Consider the following 23,502-nt stretch of genomic DNA (forward strand, 5'->3'; position numbering starts at 1 on the left):
ACCTTCCAAGCCCATATTGCTGTTAAAGAAATTTGTTAAATGATAATGTCGGATTAATTACAGAAGAAGGAAAAAAAAACTTTCAGTGACTTCTGTTGTGTTTGCATAAAGAAGTTGTCTCACACTGAAACCTCCGAAGTATTCAGATTTCACATATGATTCATCTGCCCATTACTCAATATTCTTCCAAGCATCTTTGCTTTTTATGATTACAGCCCATGAAATGTTAGATGGAAGATTGAGTATCTGTCCTTTGCTAAGGATGTAAGTAAGGCTACTGGATTTGTATCACAATATAGTATTTTGGAGCTCACTGAAACAATGATGAACGTCACTTACAACCATAAAATTTAATTATTCCTCAACTTTCTTAGTCAAACCTACTGTGACACAGCTCTACTTTGTTGTGTGCATAACTCTATTAGAGTTAGAAAAGGGTTTTTGTTAACACTTAAATAATTATGACACTTCGCACTCTATTTGCGTTAATACCCAAGCTCTGTTGCTTTTTTGAAATGTTTGAGTGTTCTGAAGCCTCTAACGCTTTGTTTCCAGTTTAAGGATCTGAGTTTTCCATGGCAACAATTATGTTATAACTACAATGGTAAAATCTTACCTGTTGTTCCAGTTTTCACTTTCCCTGACCTTATGGGTCATTAGTATGTTTAGAACAAACAAAAAAAGTATCTAATGTGGATAGAGACAAATAAAAGCAAGACTTTTATTTTCCAGGTTCCATTTTCCGCTAATCTCTTTAAGTTAGCATTGGCCCAATCCATTTCTTCAATTCTGTCTAAAAGTTTGTTAGATTTAACAAAAGTAAGTGCACTGTCCAGATCTTCAAATATTTAAGATGTATTCTGGTAGAATATTTTCAGTCTTGCAGGAAATAGTAGATGAGATTTTATTTGATTTTTTTTAAGTTCTCTTATCAATGGCAGGAAAACTTTTCTTTTTGTAATTACCACAGGAGAATAGTCATTATCAAAATTAACTATATTGTCTTTTATTTTAATTGGAGATTTTGTCCATGCAGTCTTTAAGACAATTTCCTTATCATATGAGGAAAGGAATTTTACAATCACAGATTTTGCAGAATTACTTTTATTTTTAGATGAGATCATAAACCTGTGTGCTCTTTCGATACCATATGCAAGAGCTTCAGGTAATTCTAGGATTTCAGGTAGCCAAGAAGACAAGAACTTTTCCATACTATCTCCTTCTATATTTTCTGGTAAGCCAAAGATTCTTATATTATTACGATGTAACCTGTTTTCTAGATCATTTATTTTAGACAAAAGGTGAGTATTTTGCTTTAAAAGAAATTCTATATTATGCTCACCTTCTTGGAGCCTAGAATCCATGTCATTTAAGGCTGTTTCAATACCTGAAATCTGTTATTTCTGTTGTTTTAAATCTTCATGTATAATGTTCATTTGTTTAGTACAGCTCTCCTTAAAACTATCCAATTTCAGATCCATTCTAGCCATTTTGTTAGTTCTTGAATGTTGGTTAACAAAGATTATAATTCCTTTTTGAAAGTTGTGTCCTGATGAGAAGATTTGTTGAAGCTCATTTTGTTGACTGATATAATTCAGAAAATCTCTGATGGTTTTTGACAGGAAAAAATAAAATTATCAAAAATATTTTTTATACTATCCTTGTATAAGGTATGAAGTACCAATAGATTAAAAAATAAACAAAGTTCTGATAGATATATTTTGAAAATCCTGTCAGAGAAAATTAGTGTAGACATAGCTGAAGAGAAGTGCTGTTACTCTGAGCACATATTGGCCACGCCCCCTCCACAAAAGAAATCTGATAACTCTCTAGCACTTCCCGGCCAACCTCAAACACCCCTAGAATCAGCTACACCAAATGCCCAACACGTCGGAGCAAGCTCACCTCCCAGACCACTTCAAAGGGTACTGCACAAGACCAAGTGCTCTTAGTCTTTCATAATAACTCAGACTTAAACTCTTATGTAACTCCTTAATGTGTTTGGACCAAAATACATTTTAAATATAAACTTGCGCTTATTATTTATTTTTTTATCAAGAATTAACTTAATGAGCTAAACGAAGTTTTGGTAGACCATCAATATGTGTACATGTGGTTTAAAACAGCCCCTTTATTAATATTTTTTTAAACCAAAAACTTCATTGCCGAGAATCATCTCAGAGGCTCCTCAGAGCCATTAAGCATTATCGTCACTCTGTCTCCGTTATCATAGCAACCTGGGAACATCTGTTTCAGTTAGTGTGTCTGTGTACTGCATACAAGAGGCTCGCGATGCACTGGAAGCAAAGCTTCACTTCACTGCAACTTCAAGCCTAAATTTCCTCCCTTTCAGCGAGGCAGCAGCCAGGAAAAGTACGGAGAGCAAACACATAAAAAAAAAAAAAACTCCCAACAAGCTGCCACAACAAGAGATAACACATTCTTCCAGCCTTCCTATCTCTCACTCAGCAGATGTATAAGCAGACTATTCCCTGCCAAAATATCCCAAATCACAGTTTTATCTAGCCCCTTCCCCTGGATCCAAGCTAAAAATCACAGCCATTTATACTATGGCCTAATACACAAGCATCAGTAAACCTCAATCACAAGCTGCAACCCACAGCTTCCCGGAGACGAAAACAGCAACATACAACAGCTGCCAGACACAGCTGCATCCACACACACCGAGTCAGACTTAATCAAACAGCACCTGAAGCTATGATACCTGCCATAATTGATATTAACTATGTTTAGACAGATTAATGATGACATTTGTACTAAGAGCTTGCTACTATTATTCAAACAGGATATACATGACATTTCTAAATCATACTTTAACTGAAGAAGGCATTTGTCTCCATGACAGCATTTTTTTTCAAAACACTGTACTGTTACTGCTATTATATATGATGTTAATTTGTTACATTTGAGTCTGAACTCTGATGAATGGTACCTTGTTGAATTAATTAATTATTTAGTCTCACAAGGGATAATTAAATGGCTGCAGTTAGCTTAGTACTAATCTATGAACCTATACAGCCTACCTCGATCTATGAACCTAAATTATTATAAGTAAAATCAATGAAAAATTAACAAGATAAGTATTCACTGAGTTCAAATAGGGGAATAGAAACTTCTATATTTGTATTATTTGTTGCTTTGTTTGGCTTATATATAATGTAAATAGTAACCCATCGTGACCTACCTTTGTTTGTGAACAATTATTGGACTCTCTGAACATTCTGAATAAATCATTACTGTTTCTCAGTTGTTTAAGAAACCCTTATTTTTTTTTTAAATAAAAACAGATGACAAGTGATGTACCATATCAGTTGATACTTTGAGAGATGTAGTTGTAAGAGTTATTTTTTGGGGATAGATATCTTGAATCAGTTTTTTGTTTCTTCTTTCTAGCACCAGTCCAATGATTTGTTTCTTTTATTCTTTTAAGAGTAGGGGCCTTTCATTCTATTTCTTCTAGGACAGAAACTGTTGCTTGTTTTGATGAATATAGTAGCTTCTTCTAAGTCATTAAAGGTTCTGACTGCATTGGCAAAAAATATTTTTATCTTGGCTGGAAAGGCCAGCTGTGCTTTAATGTTGTTTTGTTTCAACATTTTTATTATTGGCCAGACTTCTTTCATTTGTTCTAGTATTCTGGAAGAATAATCATTTTCAAACCTTATCAGGTTTGATTGTATTTTGAAGATGATTTTCTCCAAGCAGATTTTAATGTTAGTTGCTTGTCCAGAAATGAAAGAAATTTTATAACTGTGGACCTAGGTGGAGTATTTGAGTTAGAAGCGGGTTTCCTCAGTGCTCTATGCACCCTTTCAATTCCAAATGAAAGTCCCTCTTTCAAGTCTTAAAATTCAGGAATCCAGGTTGTTAAGAATGAAATGTCTTCTCCTTCAGTGTTTTCAGGCAGACCAAAGATCCTTATGTTGTTTCTCCTTTCCCTGTTTTCTAAGTCATCTATTTTATTAAGCAGCCATGTGTTCTGTTTAAGCAGAAGTTCTTTTTGGAATTCTTCCTCTTTGAGTCTCCCTATAATGTCATTTAGAGAAGTCTCTATATTTGTTATTTTTGTACGGTGTTGCTGTAATAGTTCCTTAAGAGTATCACTCTGTTTTTGAGAATTTAATTTGAGGTATTCTAAGTCATTTTTAAAGCCATCCATCTTCAAAGATAGTTCCTGTAAGGTAGAGGTCATCATTTGCAGTTCTTTTTTCAAAGCAGCATCTGGATGAGAATTACTTGAGTTGTTCATATTCAGTGACTCAATATATCTCCAAGTTACTTGATAGGAAATTTTTTGTAGATCTCCCACCAAAATTGATATTTATGTAATTTAGTAGTTTATCTACAGATTTCTGATGTTTTAAACATGAAAATAATAAAATATTCCTATATTATTATACTAGTTTATGGAGCTCTCAAAATTCACTGCTCTCAGTTGGCCATCTAGGCTCCGTCCCAAACCTACACATCTTGATGCACCCTGTCATATGTGACTCACAGAATATAGTCTACTTAGCTTGTTGTAGAAAATGCTCAACGTTTTGTGTGCAAAAATAAAACAGAAGAGTAAAATTACACATGTTGAATATATTACAGTGATTGAAAGTCATGTACAGACAAATACATTATTTAAACACACAAATGTAGAGAATGAATTATTGTTTAGTGTGCATGAAAATGTAAATATTACTCTGAGGGGTAGCGACATTTCTAAAGACATTTAAATTATGGAATACAAGGGGAAAACTACATTAAGGGGTGACATTACCCCAGGAATTAATGGAACTGTATAAAACTTGCTTTTAAACGTAGCTTTAAAAGATCTTTTTTTAGGTTCCCTACTGTAAGTCTGAGACTTATAACTGCAAGCCCCAGAACTAGGAAAAATAACTATGAAAATGTTGAACAGCAAATGTCAAGCATTATTGTTTGTCTTTAATGTTTGGAGAAATCATAAAGGTTAACATGAGGTGTACATCATGTGTACACCTTGAGGTAACATTTCTGAATAACAGCCCTACCACAATGCTTTTGCTGTCTGTTCACTCAAAAGGGATACACAAAGTGTACACTATGTGGTAACCTTTATGAGTCCCCCCATTGTTTTTTTCCCACGGGGACAAGCCCCCGCACACCCTAGTGGGGGAGCAACCCCACTAAGTTTTATATATATATGAATCTATTTTCATTAAATGAAAGTGCGATCCACCAAATTTAACTTACACGAACTTCATCCACCGAAACTGCACCTAAACAAACCAACGGACTGCAGAATTCCTTTCACAGGGAAAGAAACCACTTTGACCACCATGGTGAAGTGTGCCCTCTCCTCCGTGTAGTGCGATCTTGGCGTTAGTATATGTAAGTATGGGGGGGTGTAGGTGGTGAAGCCCCCACTTTGGTGGGTTTAGTTGTTTTCCATTTTGTTTGGTTTCCATGGTGGTCAAGTGGTTCCTCTCCCTGTGAAAGGAATTCGGCAGTCCATTGGTTCGTTTAAGTGCGGTTTTGGTGGAAGAAGGTCAGATAAGTTAAATTCAGTGGATTGTACTTTTGTTCAATGAAATTAGATCTATATATACATACATATATATATATATATATATATATATATATATATATATATACCAACTCTGGAGAAAAGAGAATGTTCTAAGAAACTCCACTCTCGTGCCTAATATTTTAAGTCCGCATTTCCACCTGTTCATTCCCAGTATTCTGGGACTTGCAATAACGAATCTCAGAATATCAATGATTACTGACGTTTTGTTATTATTTATGCACCTGTAAGACTCAAATTTATTAGATGACCTGAAGAAGTGCTGCGGTGTGAAAGCATGTGTAATAAAAGTTTTTGCTAGAATTTTGTTTTCTTTACCATAATTGACACACCGGATGTACGTCTCGTCTATGCCCTGTAGGTGTATCTTCGTCTCCAAGAGGGATTTTACAGTTTCAGCCAGTTTGCATCCATCAACAAACTTAGCAACAGACCTCTGATATCTACTTTCACTTCTGAGAAGGAGACACCAAGTAGCACAGGGCCCAGAGAGCCCTGTGGAACCCTACTGGTGACATTCCTAGGGATTAAGGTGTCCCTACTTTAACAATGCAAGTTCTATCAGCGAGCTAGTTGACTATTCAATGGACTTTATATGAGTCATCTGTGATGCCAATTATGTGGGATGGTGTCAAAAGGCCTTGTTGAGTTCAGGGTAAGCAGTATGAACTGTCAGGCCTTCATTCAAGCTGTGTTTACCCTTTTAAAGAAATCAGCTAAGTTTACTAGGTACAGCTTTTCGTTTACATGTCAAAATTACTTTGCATCCTGAGTTAGTAGACCACCTGTGTCACTGTTTAACAGCTGTTTATTTATGCACACCATAACTTTACAGATGATACTTGTGAGGTTGATAGATATAAGTTTTTGGGTATATCATGGGTCTGCCCTCTTCAAAAGGAACCTTGACAATTGGATGGGAGAAAGGAAATTCACCCCGGGGATCACGTCAGTCACCCTGCTAGACAGGGGTCCAGGGAATTATGGCTAGGCTTGTATAGGCCCTAGGGCCGATAGCCTAGTACCAACCTATGAACCACAATTGCTAATATTCATTACTAGGTCCTACCAAGAATACTATATATCTGGACAGTATGCCAAAGCACAGATGCTTCCTCATCATGTCATAAATCTGATTTTAGACCTAAACATGAGTTTTGAGTGCTGAAAAATAAAGGACATAGGAGTGTGAAAATCCCCAGAACTTTCTTGCTACCTGCCTAGGAAGCAAGACGCTGTCCATAGCTCAGTCTGTCAGCCATTCAAAAGGATCCAGTTTGCCACTTCCAGGGAAAAATACGTATTCTGTTTGGGACCCTTCCTATTTTTTCATATTGTATACTGGAATTTTTTTCATGTCATCAAAGAGAGGCAAATGCCTCTGTGGTATTCAGATTCCGTACAAAGACAGACCTTCTCAGTGTCTTTTTCTGCCTAGTGCCAGAACATAATGTTAGGGACTGCTCTGTTTGTCAGGCTTTTCCTAAAAATCTTATGAAGTCACCTTTCTTCTCTGGATATTTATATATAGAACAGATGTCAGAAGGCTGTAGTGTGAGCCACTACTTCCTCTCAGTGTTTCCACTTCTAACGTCCCCTCACAGTCAAAAAAAAAAAAAAAACTAAGACGCAGAAGGAAGATATTGCTACTTCAGCTCCCTTTTCCTGGTCAGAGTCTGATGTACCTGTTGTGTTGACTGAGAAGCCCACGAATTATCCAACCTCTGGGGCTCTTCCCTCTTGCTTACAGACATGTCCTGTTCAACCAGTTAGCTGGCCACTAAGACCTCAGAGATGGTAACCCAGGCTTGTAATTTCAGAAGGACCAGATGGTGTTCTTGAAATTTTAGTACATGAGAATGTTTATTGGTCCTTTGATGGTAGTATGTCTAGGGTCATGCCCTTCTCCTCTGGTTTCCTTGGAAACCTCTAATAAGAAGAAACAAAAAAAAAATTAAACACCTTTTTACTTCAGCCATTGCTGCTCCCAGAGATTCACAGCAAGAATGGCAGGATTTTCCTCAGGGGTTATTTAAAGACCTTAAGGCTCTTAAACCCCCTCATATTTAGCTTCCCCCTATCTATCCCATAAAAGAAAAAGGGATACATTTTCTGATGAAGATTCTACTCTGAACCAGAATCTGGCCAGTTGGATTATTCTTCTCAGATTCGTTCCCCTTTGGGATATGAATCTGAAGTTGAAAACACTTTATCCTCTGTCTCTCCCCTCCTTTGGAGAAACGGTTCAGAAGATGATGCAACATTTCATATAGGAGAAATGCAGGTTTTGGAATTCCAAAAGAGATATTACAGTCTCTTACATATGGAAGATGTTCATTATTCCCACTGCCTCAGTATCTGTCAAGGTAACAAAACCTCAGACTTCCCTTAGACACTGTGGGCTACAAATTAATTGCATCTTCCTGCACTGTTGTTACTCTGCTTTAGTTTCATCTTTTGACAAGAAAATATTGCAGAGCTTGGATTTTTTTCACAAATACAGTATTTACTGAATGTGTGACTCTGCTCTGTGTGTTTTTAACATTTGGTTGTGATTTTGCCTCAAAAGAAGTTATTGGAATGTACTAAAGCAATTTTACTGTGACAAGAAAATATAGTTTAAATTACTATTAAACATTATTTTAGGGCAGTTTAATGTTCGTAAAGTGTGAGGAGCTAGTTTTTAAAATTTGTTTGGCATATTGGTTGCTTTGGTTTTTGGACTTTGTATACTTGAAATTATTTAATTTCTGTCAGTTGTAAAAGAATTTTAAACACATTTCAAACTGTTTTTTTTTGTGATGATAATAATAATTCAGAGAGAATACACTTAACATTAGATAGAAAATGTTTCCATTTCAGGAGAATTCCCTTACACCCACCAGACCAGATAGAGCTATTTCTTTGAGTGTTCCATCACATGGTAGAAGCAAGAGTCCTAGAACCAGTGCCTACAGTATACAAAGGCAAAGGATTTTACTCAAGAATCTTTTCAGTACCAGATAAGAATGACTCCTGGAGACTTGTCCTAGATTTGTCTTTTATGAACACCTTTGTAAAAGTTCCGAAATTTAAAAGGCTCACCTTACAGTCAGTCCTAGTGTTGCTTCCAGACCACTGTTTCATGGTGACTGTAGATCTCAAAGACACTTATCATCCTATTCCTATTGCTCCCAGTTTCGGGAGGTTTTTGAGATTTGCTGTGTCTGGTTTACATTATCAGTTTTCTTCATTGCCCTTTGGGCTATCTACTGCACCTCAAGAGTTTATCAAGTGTCTGCCCCAGTGGTTGCCTATCCTTACTTAGAAGACTTGCTGATTTGTGCACATTCTGTATCTAGATGCTTGGAGTCCTTAGACACGGTTGCATCCCTCCTTTCCAACTTGGGTTTCAGATTGAAATTTCAAAAGTCCTTCCACGACATTTTGTTGGATTTCTGTCTTCTAGACATGGCCCCATGAAGAGAGTTCCTTAAAATTCTAGGCCTTATGGTATCAATGATCCTCATGATACCACCAGCCAAGACTACACACGAGAAAAATTCAGTGGTACTTGAAGAATTATTGGACACAGCACTTTCATCCCTTGGATTTCCAGCTACTGGTACTAGGATTTGTAAAAACAGGAACTGCAGTGGTGGAAGGATCAACTGTCCCTGAATGTAGGTCATCCTTTCTGTATTCAGACATCAGTCCATTCTGTCCAGATGGACTCTTCGAATTTTGCATTGGGAGCAGTGTCCATGGGAGTTCAAGTTCAAGTGCAAGGATTGTGCGGTCCTCAGGACATGCCGAAATACATAAACCTAAAAGAGATGTTAAAAATGACTCATGCCTTAAAAGTTCTTCACAACTTATGAACTCTGGGTTCTCTACCATAATGTAGTACCTAAACTAAGAAGGGGAATAGTTCAAGGTTATACCTTCTTAGCCAGTTGGCAGTTATGGTCTGGGAGCTGACTCTACAGCATTTTCTGTCCCGTCAGGCCTTGTACATTCAGTCAGAGCAAAGCACAGTGGCAGACAGGCTTACCAGATCCTGGATATACCCTCATGAGTGAAAGCTCCATGCAGAATTCTTCCAGGACTTGATCCAGATATGAGGGATATCTTAATAGATCTGTATGCCTCCTTTCAAAACAAACAACTGAAAAAATTCTGATCAAGACATCCATGTAGCCATGCTCGGAAGGCAGACACTCTAGCTTTCCCATGGTTGGGAATGTTCCTGCATGCATTTACACCATTTTCATTGATTCCCAAGGTACTTCTAAAGATTCAGAAAGAAATACCAAAGATCATAGTGGTAACCTCCTTTTGGCCCAGGCAAAGTTGGTTCTCCCTTGTAATGGAACTGACCAAGGGCAATTACTACAAGCTTCCTTACTGACTAGATATGCTCACACAGCATCAGAGATGAATGGTACACCACAACTTAGAGCAATTGCACCTGACAACCTGAATGATTGTATCTTGATACCTTTTAGGTACTTGTTCCATGCAGGTATACAACAGGCATTTAAGGAAGCAAGAAAACCTGCAACTTGAAAATCTTACATTTACAAGAGGTAGAGGTTTTCTAGGTGGTACCTAGCCAATAACAGGGGTCCCAAAAAGGTTTCAACCATTCTTATTTTGAAATATGTGTGTGCGCTAATTAGAGATGGTTGTCATATGCTTCTGTCAAAGTGCATCTTGTAGCCATCTCATCCCGTCTGCCCATGGATCCCCTTGTTTTGTCTCTTTTTCTGGTCAGTTTATTAAAGGGGTGTTGCAGATGAGACCCCCTTAAATGCAAATTTCCTCCTCCCTTGGATCTTGGCTTTGTTTTTGAAAAATTGACCTTATTTCCTTTTGAACCTGCCTCTGTTCTTCTCTGCTGTTGTTATCTGTTACTCTCACCATGGTAAATCTCTTCCAGGCAAGGTTAAGACTCACTCAGCTAGGGCCTTATCCTCTTTGATGACATATCAGCAGTGGACTGTAAAAGCATTCTAGAGGTGGCAACCTGGTCCTCTGTTCATACCTTCACAAAGTTCTACAAACTTGATTCCTTCTCAAGGCCCAGAGCAGGCTTTACTAGTGCCATTCTCTAGGGGCTCCTGGAGCTTAATTTGTCCACCTCCCAGGTAAGGCAAGCTTTGGGAATCTACCCAAAATGTCAATGCGGCAGTGGAAATAGTGAACATAGTACAGTTGTGTAAGTCCTACTTACCTCTAACAATAGATGTTCAAATTCCTCACTGCCTTATTGGCAGCACAACCCATCAAATCACAGACGGTATAGCTGAGGTTGGTTTCAGCCTCTCTTATTTGATTGTGGTTGGATTTGATTTTTATGTGGCACTGTGACTGACTGCAAATTCTACTCTTGCTAGATGATTCTGACTTCAGGTACTTTCCTTTCCTTCCTTGTGAAAGGGAGAAGTCTGAACACTCACTTCCTGTGAAAGCTGAAGGCTTTCTTCTCTGGATATGCGCAGCCAAAGAAGGGAGAGGAAGGGGAGTCTGAGCTTTTGAAAGCTGGCCAGTACTTAGTTAACTTGGCAGATAACCCAAAATGCCACTGAGACAGTGAGGAATTTGAACATCTACTGTTACAGGTATGTACGACTTTCTCCAAGCCTTCTCCTGATCCTCCTATTCATGAAGCTTTAGAAGGCATATTCCTTTCAACTTCACTACAAGCATGTACACCAAAAAAAGCCTGTTTTTACAATGTAACCATACACAAAATAACTAAATAAAAAATGCACAAAAAAAAAAAACATAAACCAAACAGAACCAGTAATAGCTGCAAAAAAAAAAATGTATTGCCGTTCTTTAGAACGTTCAGCTCAAATGCCTTTGATGGAATAAATTACATCACACCGTGCAGCCTTTTATACAATGCTAAATGAATGAAGACAATAACCATTCAAATATTTAAAGTGCCCCTGCTGTTTGCAAAAAAAAAAAAAAAAAACCATCAATTCCAGTCCCATAACAAACCAACACATTAATTTGGATAATAAAATAAATATTCTGCAATAATATATTAAATATTTAAATTAATGTCAACATTTAAACCCCTAGGAATCAACGTCCAATAATTTAATACACACCTGCTTTATAATTAGAGATTACCTGAGCAGGGATTGGAGGATTGGAAGCTTGGAGGACATCTTGTTGGATTGGAAGCTTCAGATTAACACATAGTTAATTTGTGAAGATATTGGCAGCAAGTAGTGGATCAGAATGTGAGATTCCATCAGAATAAGTTCAATGTAATAATGGGCATCATTTCTTTGTTTCTTAATATATCTAAAGAGGGCTTTGTGGTTATCTTTAGAGATAGTTCCAACCCTGACTTCATACTTGGGCTTAAACTATTTGATTGTGTGCTTGAGGGTTTCACTTATTAAAGTCCCTTTTACATTGAAGAGTGGGGATCTGTTCTAAATAGCTTAAAGTCTTTCTTTACTTAAAACTTGCTTTAAAAGGCTTATTTTGGAATGTAGGATTATTTTTGCAGCACATGGTAACAGACTCATGGATGCATCTGTCCATAAGGGAATAGAATTCAGATGATTGTTCAGTAGCACCAGGTACTAGGTTATTTGGAGACTTTCACCATTACTAGTTGTCAAGAAGTTCTGTAAATAGAAAGAGCTTTAGAGTAATTGGAACATGCTGTTTTCCTTCCTTTTGAGTTTCAGTTTATTTTAAAGTGGATAGTTTCTGCTAAGTGGACAGATTTGTACTAATGTGATAGGGATATTAGGGGAGGACAGGGGAGAGCGATGTTAAAGACAAGACCAGGAAGACTATCATAGTAGTGAGGTGAAGTTTGATCAAGGGAATTATTATTAATAAAATTGTAGCCTCTTTAATTTATTATTTTTTTGCTAATTGTGTAACTACGCCAAGTTATAGTGAGGTAGTTAAAGTAACTCAAAATAATTATTTTCAGTTTGATACAGAGCTTTTAAATCTGACTTAAGTAATCAACATACTCAGAAGGGAACATAAAAGGGGCCATTGTTTGATACTGATATGCTGCACAGTTTTACTGAGAATTATCTGGATCTCTGCAAGTTCAAGTATGGCTGGTTTCATGTATAATTTGTTGCAAAGCAATATCTTTCCTAACAAATGTGGATACTCCCCCCATAGCTGCATGTGAATGTGAATGTAAGAGAGGCACTGAACCCTGACAAGGAAAGAGTGCTACATTTTCACTGAAACCAAGTTCATATAGGTATATCTTTATGATAGAAAGTGGTCTTGAGCACAGACATTTGCTGTTCAATCTTCTATCATTGAGCTGTGCTACCTTGAAATTGTCAAAAATTAGAATTTGCTAAGTGAATGTGTCTGTGACCTGAATGTTGCCTAAATTAAGGTATATTAGAAGGGTCAGTTAGACACTTTGTTCCATATGCATAATGGGTCCCTCTAGAATGATGCCAGTTAACCAGCCAATAGCTGAAGACAATTATTTTATTTTTGAACATAAGCATCCTTCTTGGTAACTGAAGAATACTGCTCTCCACCCTTCCTTGGAGAGATGAGAGGCGAGTTAGTTTGTCTCTGTCTGTCTCACTGCATCTACTAGCACCTAAGGCTGTTCATCAATACAGGGTTTACCACAAGGTTGTACAAATATTTAGGGCAGTGAAAGTTTCTTGAGAGCCCGTGTAACCTCCCTAATCTTGGCATCAGATAGACAGCTTACTTTGACCCTTTACTTTTCCAGTCTTTGAGTGCAGTGTTGGTATGCCCATTTCTGCATTCACCAGTAACAAGGACCTTTGGACTCTCTGTAGCCCTCTGGAGCCTTAGGAGAGGAGTTGCAGTTGTAGTGATTTGTAATCAAGGTAGTTGAAGGAGTAGGTATGTACAGAGATACATGAGATTCTGTAGGTGACTGAACTTTGTGATATGGGAGCCTACGTGATTTAGGCAGATTTTTAAGAGCCTCATGTGTTGGCAGTGTGTCACACTGCTGTCTACTAACACCAGGGTGTTTGATTTTCATGTCTGACATTTTGGTTTATATATCTTTTAGGTCTTCTGGTTAATCAGCTCTGAAATATTTATTTTGAATGCCTTCATCTTTGCTTTCATGCTGTTGAAGATTTAGACCTGTATTTCTATAGAACTGTAGTTGATCATTCATAAAGATCAGGTGACTGTTATGACTAACTTGCATTTTCTCCTGAAAGTGGTATCAGAGCTGTCCCTAAACTAGTACATACATTTCTATCCTTACTGAGCCAAAAACTACAGGAGAGAGAGAGAGACAGAGACAGAGAGATTTTACTTTCTAGATGTGCACTTTCGGCTCAAGTACTACTTAAGTGAGTGGATGGGTTCAAGACAATGGAACAGCTGTTTGCTTTTATTGCTCCAGGGAGGAAGAGCCTGGCTGTTCCATCACTGGATGAGCTTCAAAGAAGATAGACTAAAGCTTTCTTATTGCCAGTTGGTGGCAAACAAAGGGCATACTTCCAGGCCATCAGGTCCTCAGCAGTAAAGAAAAACCCTTCTGGAGTAAGCCAAGGAAGTCTCCCACAGTTGAGGGGGGGGGGTGACAAAACCATTTCACAGTGTGGCTCCTGAACTAGGTACCCTTATCCTTCTGGACTTCTGAGTTGAGAAGTCAGGCAACTGAAGCTACTAGGAAGTCTTTCATACAATCAACATACCCTGCCATAGGGAAGAATTTCTCCATATGGTTTGGAAGGTGTCTTTGCCATTTCTTTTAGTTGGTTTAATAGGTACTTTTGACTCATTTAAGGAATTGGTTCTCATGTATTCTTTTAAAGTATATCAGTCAGCATTTTCTTCTTGTCATGACATTGTGAATGGCATGAATGTGTTCTAGCAGCAGATGATCAAGGATTTCCTTAGGATGTTCTGCATTTTCTCCTTGACATTTAATTCTAATGATAGATATTTTGGGTTATACACCAATTCATGTCTTCTAGTTAATCACCTTAAAATGTACTTCTTGAATACCTCCACCTCTGCTCACAAACTCTTGAAGCTTGAGGCCCTTATTTGTAGAGAATCATAGTTGGTCTTTCATAAATGTTAGGTGTCCCTTTTGACTAACTTGCATTTTCTTCTGAAAGCAGGATCAGAATTTGACCATAAATCAGTCCGTTCATCTCTCTGCATGCATTATGAGGCAAAAACTAGAGGAGAGAGAGAGAGACCTTCACTGTCTGGAGATGTACACTTTCAACTCAGGTGCTATCTTAAGTGAGTGCATGGGTTCAAAAGGATGCAACAGCTGTTTGTTTCCTTTGCTCCAGAGATGTAGATCCTGGCTGCTGTAAAACAAACCATTTCCATGCAGAATGCTAGATATTCAATTTTTTATGATCTGTTAGTGAACTGTCCCTTTTAAAATATAGTTGTCAGAGGCCACCTGCCACCTTCCACCCAGAAACATGTGACATCAGTTTGTGATCTGTGCACTGACAATTGCTTTTGTCAGAGGCCACTCCAGCAAGGATATGACTGTTTCCATTATTTGCTATGGGAACGTCTACTTCACAGCCATTTATACTATGGCCACTTGGTTGTCAGTTCACACCTTTACCAAGCACTGCATAGTGAACTGTGATTCCAGGAGTGAGGCCTGTTTGGGTACTTCATTTGTTTAAGACTTGTCCTTCTGAGCTCTAGGTCTGGCTTCTACCTTTCAGAGTTTTTCCCTACTTATTGTGATTCTTTTCAGTCACAGATCCTCTGGGAACAATTTCCATTGGCATAAATAATTTCTCTATATAATTTGGTTTGTGCAAGGATCCTAGTTGTTGGTTTTTGACTACCCTGCCAATAGCCTGTCCCTCATGTGGCTGATGTTAGAGTTCCATCTAAGCCAGGCATATCCTGGTGCTTGTTTCCTTCATTGCTTATCTTGATTTGCAGTAATGTACTCCGTAATTGGTTGGGACAAGCTGTCATGCAAGATGATCTATGCACCCTGTCTGTGTGTGACATGTGACATCACAACATACTGTAGCCATTCCTCTCAACTCTTAGGGCAAGAAATCTGAACAAAGACTAAAATAGTGGGAGACAAAAGGACAGTTGAGCACTATGGATGTAGCAGAGGGCATGCAGTGTCTGAATATAAAAGCTTAATAAAAAAGTAGATGACCTCCCTCAAGGGGAGGCCATGTCTGCTAAATTTGGTTGACTTCTTTGTGACAGTCACCAAAGCAATGGACGAGGGGAAGATGGTGCACACCATCTACCTTGACCTGGCCAAAGTCTTTGACACTATTTCCCACTCGGGCGTAATAGATAAACTCTCTCATCTAGGTATCAATCCATATGTTACCAGATGAATTGCAAACTGGCTCAGTGATAGAACCCACCTAGTCAGAATAGAGGAAGCCACCTCAAGCAGTAGAACCGTAACAAGCGGCATACCCCAGGGTTCAGTCTTGGGGCCTCTGTTATTTGAGATATACTTTTCTGAGGTGTAGGCCAAAAGCAGTGGGCTATGACTTGCCAAGCTTGCAGATGACTGCAAGCTGGGTGCTGTCATCAATTCTCCTAGTGATGTGGACATCCTCCAAGAGGGTCTCACTCAGATAAATGACTGGTGCCAGATACATGGCCTCAAGCTGAATACCAAAAAAATGCATCAACATCCCCTTTGGGGAGAGTGATGTCCCCAAAATTATCACATTAATAACAATGTCCTAAGCATGCAATCAGTCGTGAGGGATTTAGGCACCCAGGTCAATAGCGACCTGCCCTTTGACCACCATGTTGCTTCCATTGTACAGAAAGCCTTCTACATGGCCCACTTCATAAGTAAGGGTATCTCATCCAGTGACAAGAAGGTCATAACTTCCCTGTATTCTTCCCTTATAAGGCCCATTATTGAGTAAACCCCTCTTTCAGCATGTACCTCGCAAAGCACATGCAGCAGCTGGAGAGACCACAGAGGTTCCTCACCCTGAGAATCTAGGGCCCCAAACATCTACCATACACAGATAGGCTAAAAGCCGTATCTCTTTACTCAATTTCATACAGACTCCTCAGAGATGACCTCTGTCCGGCATACAAGGCGATCTTGATCCCCACCTTAATGGGACTACTACATATCCACAAGTCCAGCTCCACTCGAGTAACTCACATGCATGGCCTCAACCTGGTCTGTGACATCAACAGAACTTGTTGGAGGGACAGATTTGTGTCCCAGAGACTCCCCCATCTAGGGAATAGACTCCTTCTCCACGTCAAGCAGAGTAACTCTTTACCCCTTTTTAAGCACAAACTAGATAAATGGATGGGAAACAGAAAATTTACCCCTGGGATTCCACCCATGTCCCTGCTGGATAGGGGCCAGTTGCTGACTTGTCTAAACATGGGCAAAACTCTTGGCTAGGTTTATAAGGGCCTCAGGGCCAATAGCCTAGTAACCTCCTGTGATGCTGTGAGGCAAAAAAAATACATGCTACTCACAGACCCACTGAGGAAGGTCCTTTCACAGATCAGTTGATATAGTTAGAGCCTGTGTGTTATTTATGGTATATGTATGTGTAACAGCATTTGTAATAGTTGCTGAAGTCAATATTTTTTTTCAGTTATTTGTTATGACTTCCCACAGATTTAATTTACCAACATTAAAAAACGTAGCTGTGTTTAAACCTGTCAAAAGCCTGAAGACACTGCAGAACACACCTTATTCCTTTTAGTCCTCATGATCTTATCCCCATTTCAGAACTAATGTAGTCCATGGAGCACACGGATTATTGAAAAAGACAAGCTTGTTCAGTATCTTTCTTATGTCAGAAAGGTGCATGTCATACTTTTTTAAGTATCTCTAAGCACTGCTTAGATCAGGTGTCATGATGGGGATTAGCAACAAGCAGTGCTGGTTGGCAAAGAACAGTGGAAGGGGGTAAAACAGCTAAAAGGTATTAGATACTTCACTCTATCAAACCTATAATCTAAAAGTGGGGAAGAGGGGCAGAATGAAGTATCTAACAGCTTTTAAAGCAGTTCACTCTTCAGAGGGACACTTTCCACCTGTCTGTTTGAAAGTGCTAAAGTGTTTTACCAACTTTCAAATATTTTGAAAGCAAGTAAAACACTTCATACTCCTTCACCTTTTCCTTTCCTTTTATTCTTCTTCTTTAACTTGTAGTACATGGAGCAGGTAAAGCAATTATGATCGGGTCTCACCTGTCAGTAATCCTTGTTGTGTGTTCTTTTCTTGGGTACCAGTTTTCACCTCTCGAGCTTTGCTTTTCAGGTGAATTTTCTGGCATCCATGCTATAAACACACAAGCAAATAAGCTGGTTATACTCAAAAGACCTAATCATAATCATCTTTTTTATGCATCTTGTAAATGATTACTGACTAGAGGGTAATGTGTTTTTTGTTTGTTTGTTTGTGTACATTTGAAATTAGCTACTCATTTAATGTTGAGCTTTTGTTTTGTCATGATTGTGCCGTATATAGTTTTTTTTTTGTGTGTTTCATAGCAATGTATTCCTAAAGATATATATTTTTATGTCACAACTGGGTTTTTGTCCATTTTTTTACGATTTATTTTTTGCATTTGCAGTCTGAACTGGAAAAACTCCAGCTGCAAATTGGAGGACAGTTGAGCATGCGGTACGAGTCTAAAACAAAAGGTGTAGAAAAGATAATCACCGAGAATGAGAGACTCCGCAAGGAACTTAAAAAGGTAATTCACTAACATCATCCTGTACCACTACCTCTTATGAATAATAAGAGGATCTTGGTACTGCATAATAGTTTTCAAGGTTCTGATGTCTGTCATTGATAAAGGGTTGCATTTCTGATAATTTAAAGTGCACTTCCACTCTTTCTGTTTTCATTTGTTTGAGGAATTTTGCTTTTTTACACACACCACAGGTATTCAGTTTACTAATGTGTTCTTTTTTAAAATGTATAAATGGAAGTAAAGAGTTGATACTTTGATGTCTGAAAAATGCTGAAAACTTAGGTGAGAACGTTGAATTTAATCTAGCCAGAGATGCACAGTTAAATATTTTGAGGATGCTTTGGAAGCTTTGAGACTAGAAATGCTGAACAGATACATGCGTGTACATTGCTAACCTCGTGTCCTCTGGATAGAGTCATTAGGTTGAAAATTGTTGACTTGTTTGTACAAAAATAATGGCTACAAGATTTGTTTTCATATTATAGCACTTTAGAAGGTAAATCCTACCAAGAGTTTGGCAAAAAGGAGATTTCTTTTTGAGAAAGTATAATATGAAAATGACTTTAGTGTGTAAAAAGCCAAGACTTTGTATATACAGAAGGAACAATAGCTAATAATCGCACCACCAAACATCAGACTAATATACTAAAATGTTAAGTCAGCAGTACACATTATCAACTTTAATAAAACATAAAAGGTGTTTTACAGGGTGCAAGTTCCCCTGCAGCTCTACATGGAAATCTGTACCTCCTCAGTCACTAAATATACTAACTCTGAGGCCATGCAGCCTTGAGGGAAAGAGAGACTTCTTCACCCCCAAAATTCTCAAGTAACATCAGAGCATAATTACTTATTCAATTCAACATCATCAGCTGTTTCCATTTCACTTACACAGTCTGTACGCTTGCACACAATTAAGTCACATTGTTATGTAAGCATCTTCGATACTCTGCAGAGCCATAGCAGTGATATCTTTCATGACTCTGCTGATTTATTCACAAGCTCAGGCAGTTTTCTAGCAGAATCCATCCATTCATCCACAACACCTTTTCTCATGGGGTTAGGGTGTCACTTCATCTGTGACAATCATCTACAGCCAAGGTTCACACCACTGGGTGGCTAGCCCTGCTGCAGTTTGCCAGCAGAATATTATATAGAAATGAAGTTTGGTGCAGTGACAATGATACATGCTCAAAGAAAAGTAACAATAATTCTCGGAACTAGAACACGTACTAAAGCAAATGGAAAAAAAATGTTTCATTAAGAAGCCATTAGAGCTAACAGAATGGGTGAGCTGTTTGACCGTGACTGTAAAGCATGACAAGATTCACTTTTGTATTGAGTTTGCAAATCCTCAATAAAGTGATTAAAAGAGCATATCCCTTGTTCACATCTGAAGAAGTGAGTGCAAGAATGACAGATATTAAATTCTTTTTAGTATAAGATGAAAAGCATGGTTTCTGGCAGATGAAGCTAGACGGTCAGTGCTGCAAACCGTTTACACTTATTTACCTATTGAAAAGAGAGGTTCATTAGATTACTATATGGTATTTCCTGAGTACCAGTGTATTCCCGAGCACTATTGCAAATATATTTGGAGGCTTAAAATATGTTGTATATATAATCAGTGACCTGTTAGTGTGTGTCCGACACAGGATCATGACAGGAGACTTAAACAGCTGCTACATAAATTAATGCAGCATAATTTCAAGTTAAATAAGAGAAGATCAGATGAAAATATGCATGGCAGATTTGGAATATGTGGGTTATTGACCATAGGACCGTAGCTTGATGAAGAAAAACTCTGACTGTTTATACAAATGCCAAAGCCAGAAAGTAAGTTTTACAGATGTTTCTAAGCATAATTGACTGCCCTGCAAAACTTATAACTAATATGTTTGAGATATCAGTGCCTTTAGGCAGTGTATTCTGTTAAAAGGGAAGAGCTATGAACTGGAAAAGTGTTTTGAGATGCATACCAAGCTAGCTTACAGATACATAGACATTAACATGCTGTAATATGAGTACATATGAGATAGCTGTGCCTCTGATAAAGCTTTTACAGCAAGTTGTAACATTGGAATGGAGCTGATAACAGGAAAAAAGAATTCTTGAAATTCTTAAAAGGATAATTACAGAAGGCCCAACATTAAGATATTACGATATAAATAATCTAGTTTTATTGTATGTAGTTACCATTTAAAGTGATATAGTAGTGAGCAGCCAGTTTTGATAGAACTTTAAAAACTGTAATAATCAGGAGTTGTTGGAAGAGACTCCTGAAGTCGTATCTCTTAAGTAAAACTAAACAAACCACAGAAGAAGACCAGATGTTCAGTGTAAATAGTCTTGTTAAATATTAAGTATATGTGAGATCACTGAAAAGCCAGATTGAGAGATGCAAAGTCTTTGGGAAAATAAATCATAACTTTAAGCACTAAAGTGTTTCATTTATTTACAATGACTTTAAATATATTCAGAAAATTTTGTTTGATTTCTTTGAATTTTTGTACTTCTCCCTGTGCAGCCACCATTTCTAACCCTTATCTTTCTCTGAAGGTCCTAGATCTCCTAGTTGCTCCCTGTATGCCCCTTCACAAGGAGGATCCCCAACTCCTAAATAAAAGAGGACCATAGGGCAAGCCTTTATAGCTTTCAGAGAGTGAGGGATCTGATGGGGAGGTATGTTTGTTAAGCTAGGACCCTTCATAAAAATGGTGGGTATGCCAGAATCCCTTGCAGGGGAGTGGCAAGAACAGTGATGTAAAGATGCAAAGATGTTATCATGGCCCCCCCGTTTCCCGATGGGATGATCTCTGTGACTGCTTATCCCCACCACTGGCCACACAGTCAGCAGAATGACTCTAGCCCTTCTCAGGATAGGACAGCTGGCTGTCAATGACTACTTCTAAACCCTGTCCAGTTGAAAAAATGTATTTGATGCTCATAGCCTATGGCATGCTTATTTTAAAGCTCATCATAATTTTGAATAGCCTGTCACTGTGTGTGTTTTTGTTATTGTTGTTGTATATGTATAAAACTACATGGAAAACTGGTACTTCTTGAGTAGCAAAGTTACTGGCTGAGACCCTTTAAAATCTAGAAATTAATACTTCATTACTGAAGACTATAAGATATTAAATACATGAGCAGTTTCGCTCTTAACCTAGCTTCATCAGATCTATCTCCAGTTTACATGACATGCAGTATTTATATGCTTTAACCCAAAGAAGTATCACTTTCTAAACAAGTTATAATGTTTGTTTACCTTAAAGACAAAAAAAGTTTTACGGTACTTTTGTTATTTTTTTATGATTTGCTGATTGAGCATTTGTGCTGTATCAGTTGCCATATGATGTGTTAATATGTTTTTTTTTTTTTTTTTTTTTTTTTTTTTTTTATTTTAGATTACAAAGAATTGTCTATTGATTCCTTTTTTAACGATATTAATTTTTGTTCTTCATATTTGAAATTTGTCATAGGTGGCCATGGTATTAATATTAATTTTTTGGTTGTCAATTTAAAATGGGACCCTGAAGAAAACAAGTTACACAGTTGTATTTATAGGAAGAAGACTTTTAATAATGGGTATCTCCATTATAAAAGTGGACATCCAAAACATGTTATTTCTAATATTCCAAAAGGACAGTTTATCAGGGCAAGTCGTATGACTTCAAAAGATTGTGATGCATTTCAAGAGTTTTGTTTCATAATTTTTTTATTTTCTAATAGGGGTTACCCTGAACCAGAATTAATCTGTATGGCAACTGACATTTATAGCAAACGAACTAGTCATTACCCCCCGATATTAAATTTATGTTCGGACAACTTACTCTTTAAGAACATTAACAACAGTAAAACATTAAATTCTGGGATTGTGTGCTCATTGGAGATGAATTCTGACAACCAGCATATACAAAACATCATTTCAAAAAACTGGCGTATTATTAGGGGTAATGCTGACATTTATGATGTTTTAGGAGATAAACCCTTATTTGTACACAGGAACGACTTTAACTTAAAAAAGATTTTGGAAAGAGGTATTAACATCTCCAATAGTGTTCAAACTAATAAAAGGGGCATGAATTGCTGTTACGATTGCAACACATGCAGGTACATTTTGACTGGACCATACATTTCAGTGGCTTCCTTTAACAGAAATTTTCCTGTTCCTGGTTTTGTTAACTGTCGTTCTTCAGGTGTTGTGTACATTGCTTTGTGTTCATCATGCACTGCTTTTTATGTCGGTATGACGACTAGGCAACTTAAAACCAGAATAAGGGAACATTTATACTGTATTAAAACTAAAGATGACAAAAATGCTCTTTTTAAACACAGTTTAGTTTGTCATTCCTTCAACAAGTTTTTGTTTTCAATATTGGAAGTTTGTCACAAAGATATGAGGGAAGGGGATTTTAAGAATTTTTTACTACAAAGGGAGACACATTGGCAGATAAAATTGAGATCTGACTGCCCCCCTGGTCTCAATGAGACTATAAATGTTAAATGTTTCCTTGAACATAAGAAACTTAAAGTCAATAAAAGTAATGACTTAATATGTTTACACATTACTTAACATTGTTTTCTTTTTTCTCTTTAAACGTTTTATCATTCATTTTTGTGTTAACAGTATTAATTGATTTTAATTAATTTCTATGGTGATTTTGTATCTATTTAAACCTTGATTGTTTTGTATGTGTCATTCTGAGGAAGTCTACGGACGAAAGCGGATAATTAAACAGTGTACGCTATTTCTTTTTGAGTTGTTGAGTCATTTCCAGTTGCTTCTGCCTTGACTTGGATTTACTATGTGTTAATATGTATCAACATACACACACATACTTTATTTTATATATATATATATATATATATATATATATATATATATATATATGTATGCATGTATGTATGGAAACACTTTGAAATCTCAAAATACTGAAATGTCGAATTTCAGTATCTCAAGACCAAATTGTCGAATCTGCAGTTGCGCGAAACTGCAGAATATTGAACCCGCGGTACTGATGGCACGTTAGGTAAGTGTTATTTTTTTTAAGGGTTTTGGGCATGGTTTGTGTTTAACTAAAAATAATGTTTTCTTATTTTCAGTTAAGTTTACAGATTACATTAAGAATGTTCGAGCTTGACTCTGTTACTCTGTTTTAAGTTACGCCCACTTCATGCATATTTATGGGCAATAGAACTTTGAGAATTACACTT

General features: G+C 37.4%; 1 protein-coding gene across 1 annotated transcript in view; it reads left to right on the top strand.

The window, feature by feature from the left end:
* The window catches only part of CEP290 (centrosomal protein 290), a 3,346,332-nt gene that overhangs the window by 3,078,645 nt on the left and 244,185 nt on the right, over positions 1-23,502 (top strand). Inside the window, exon 47 of the mRNA XM_044087863.1 lies at positions 18,163-18,285. Within this exon, the coding sequence (XP_043943798.1) occupies positions 18,163-18,285 (123 nt within the window). The remainder of the gene's footprint in view (positions 1-18,162; positions 18,286-23,502) is intronic.

The sequence above is a fragment of the Protopterus annectens genome, chromosome 11.part0 (genome assembly GCF_019279795.1).
Source record: "Protopterus annectens isolate FY-2018-M chromosome 11.part0, PAN1.0, whole genome shotgun sequence".
NCBI lineage: Eukaryota > Metazoa > Chordata > Ceratodontiformes > Protopteridae > Protopterus > Protopterus annectens.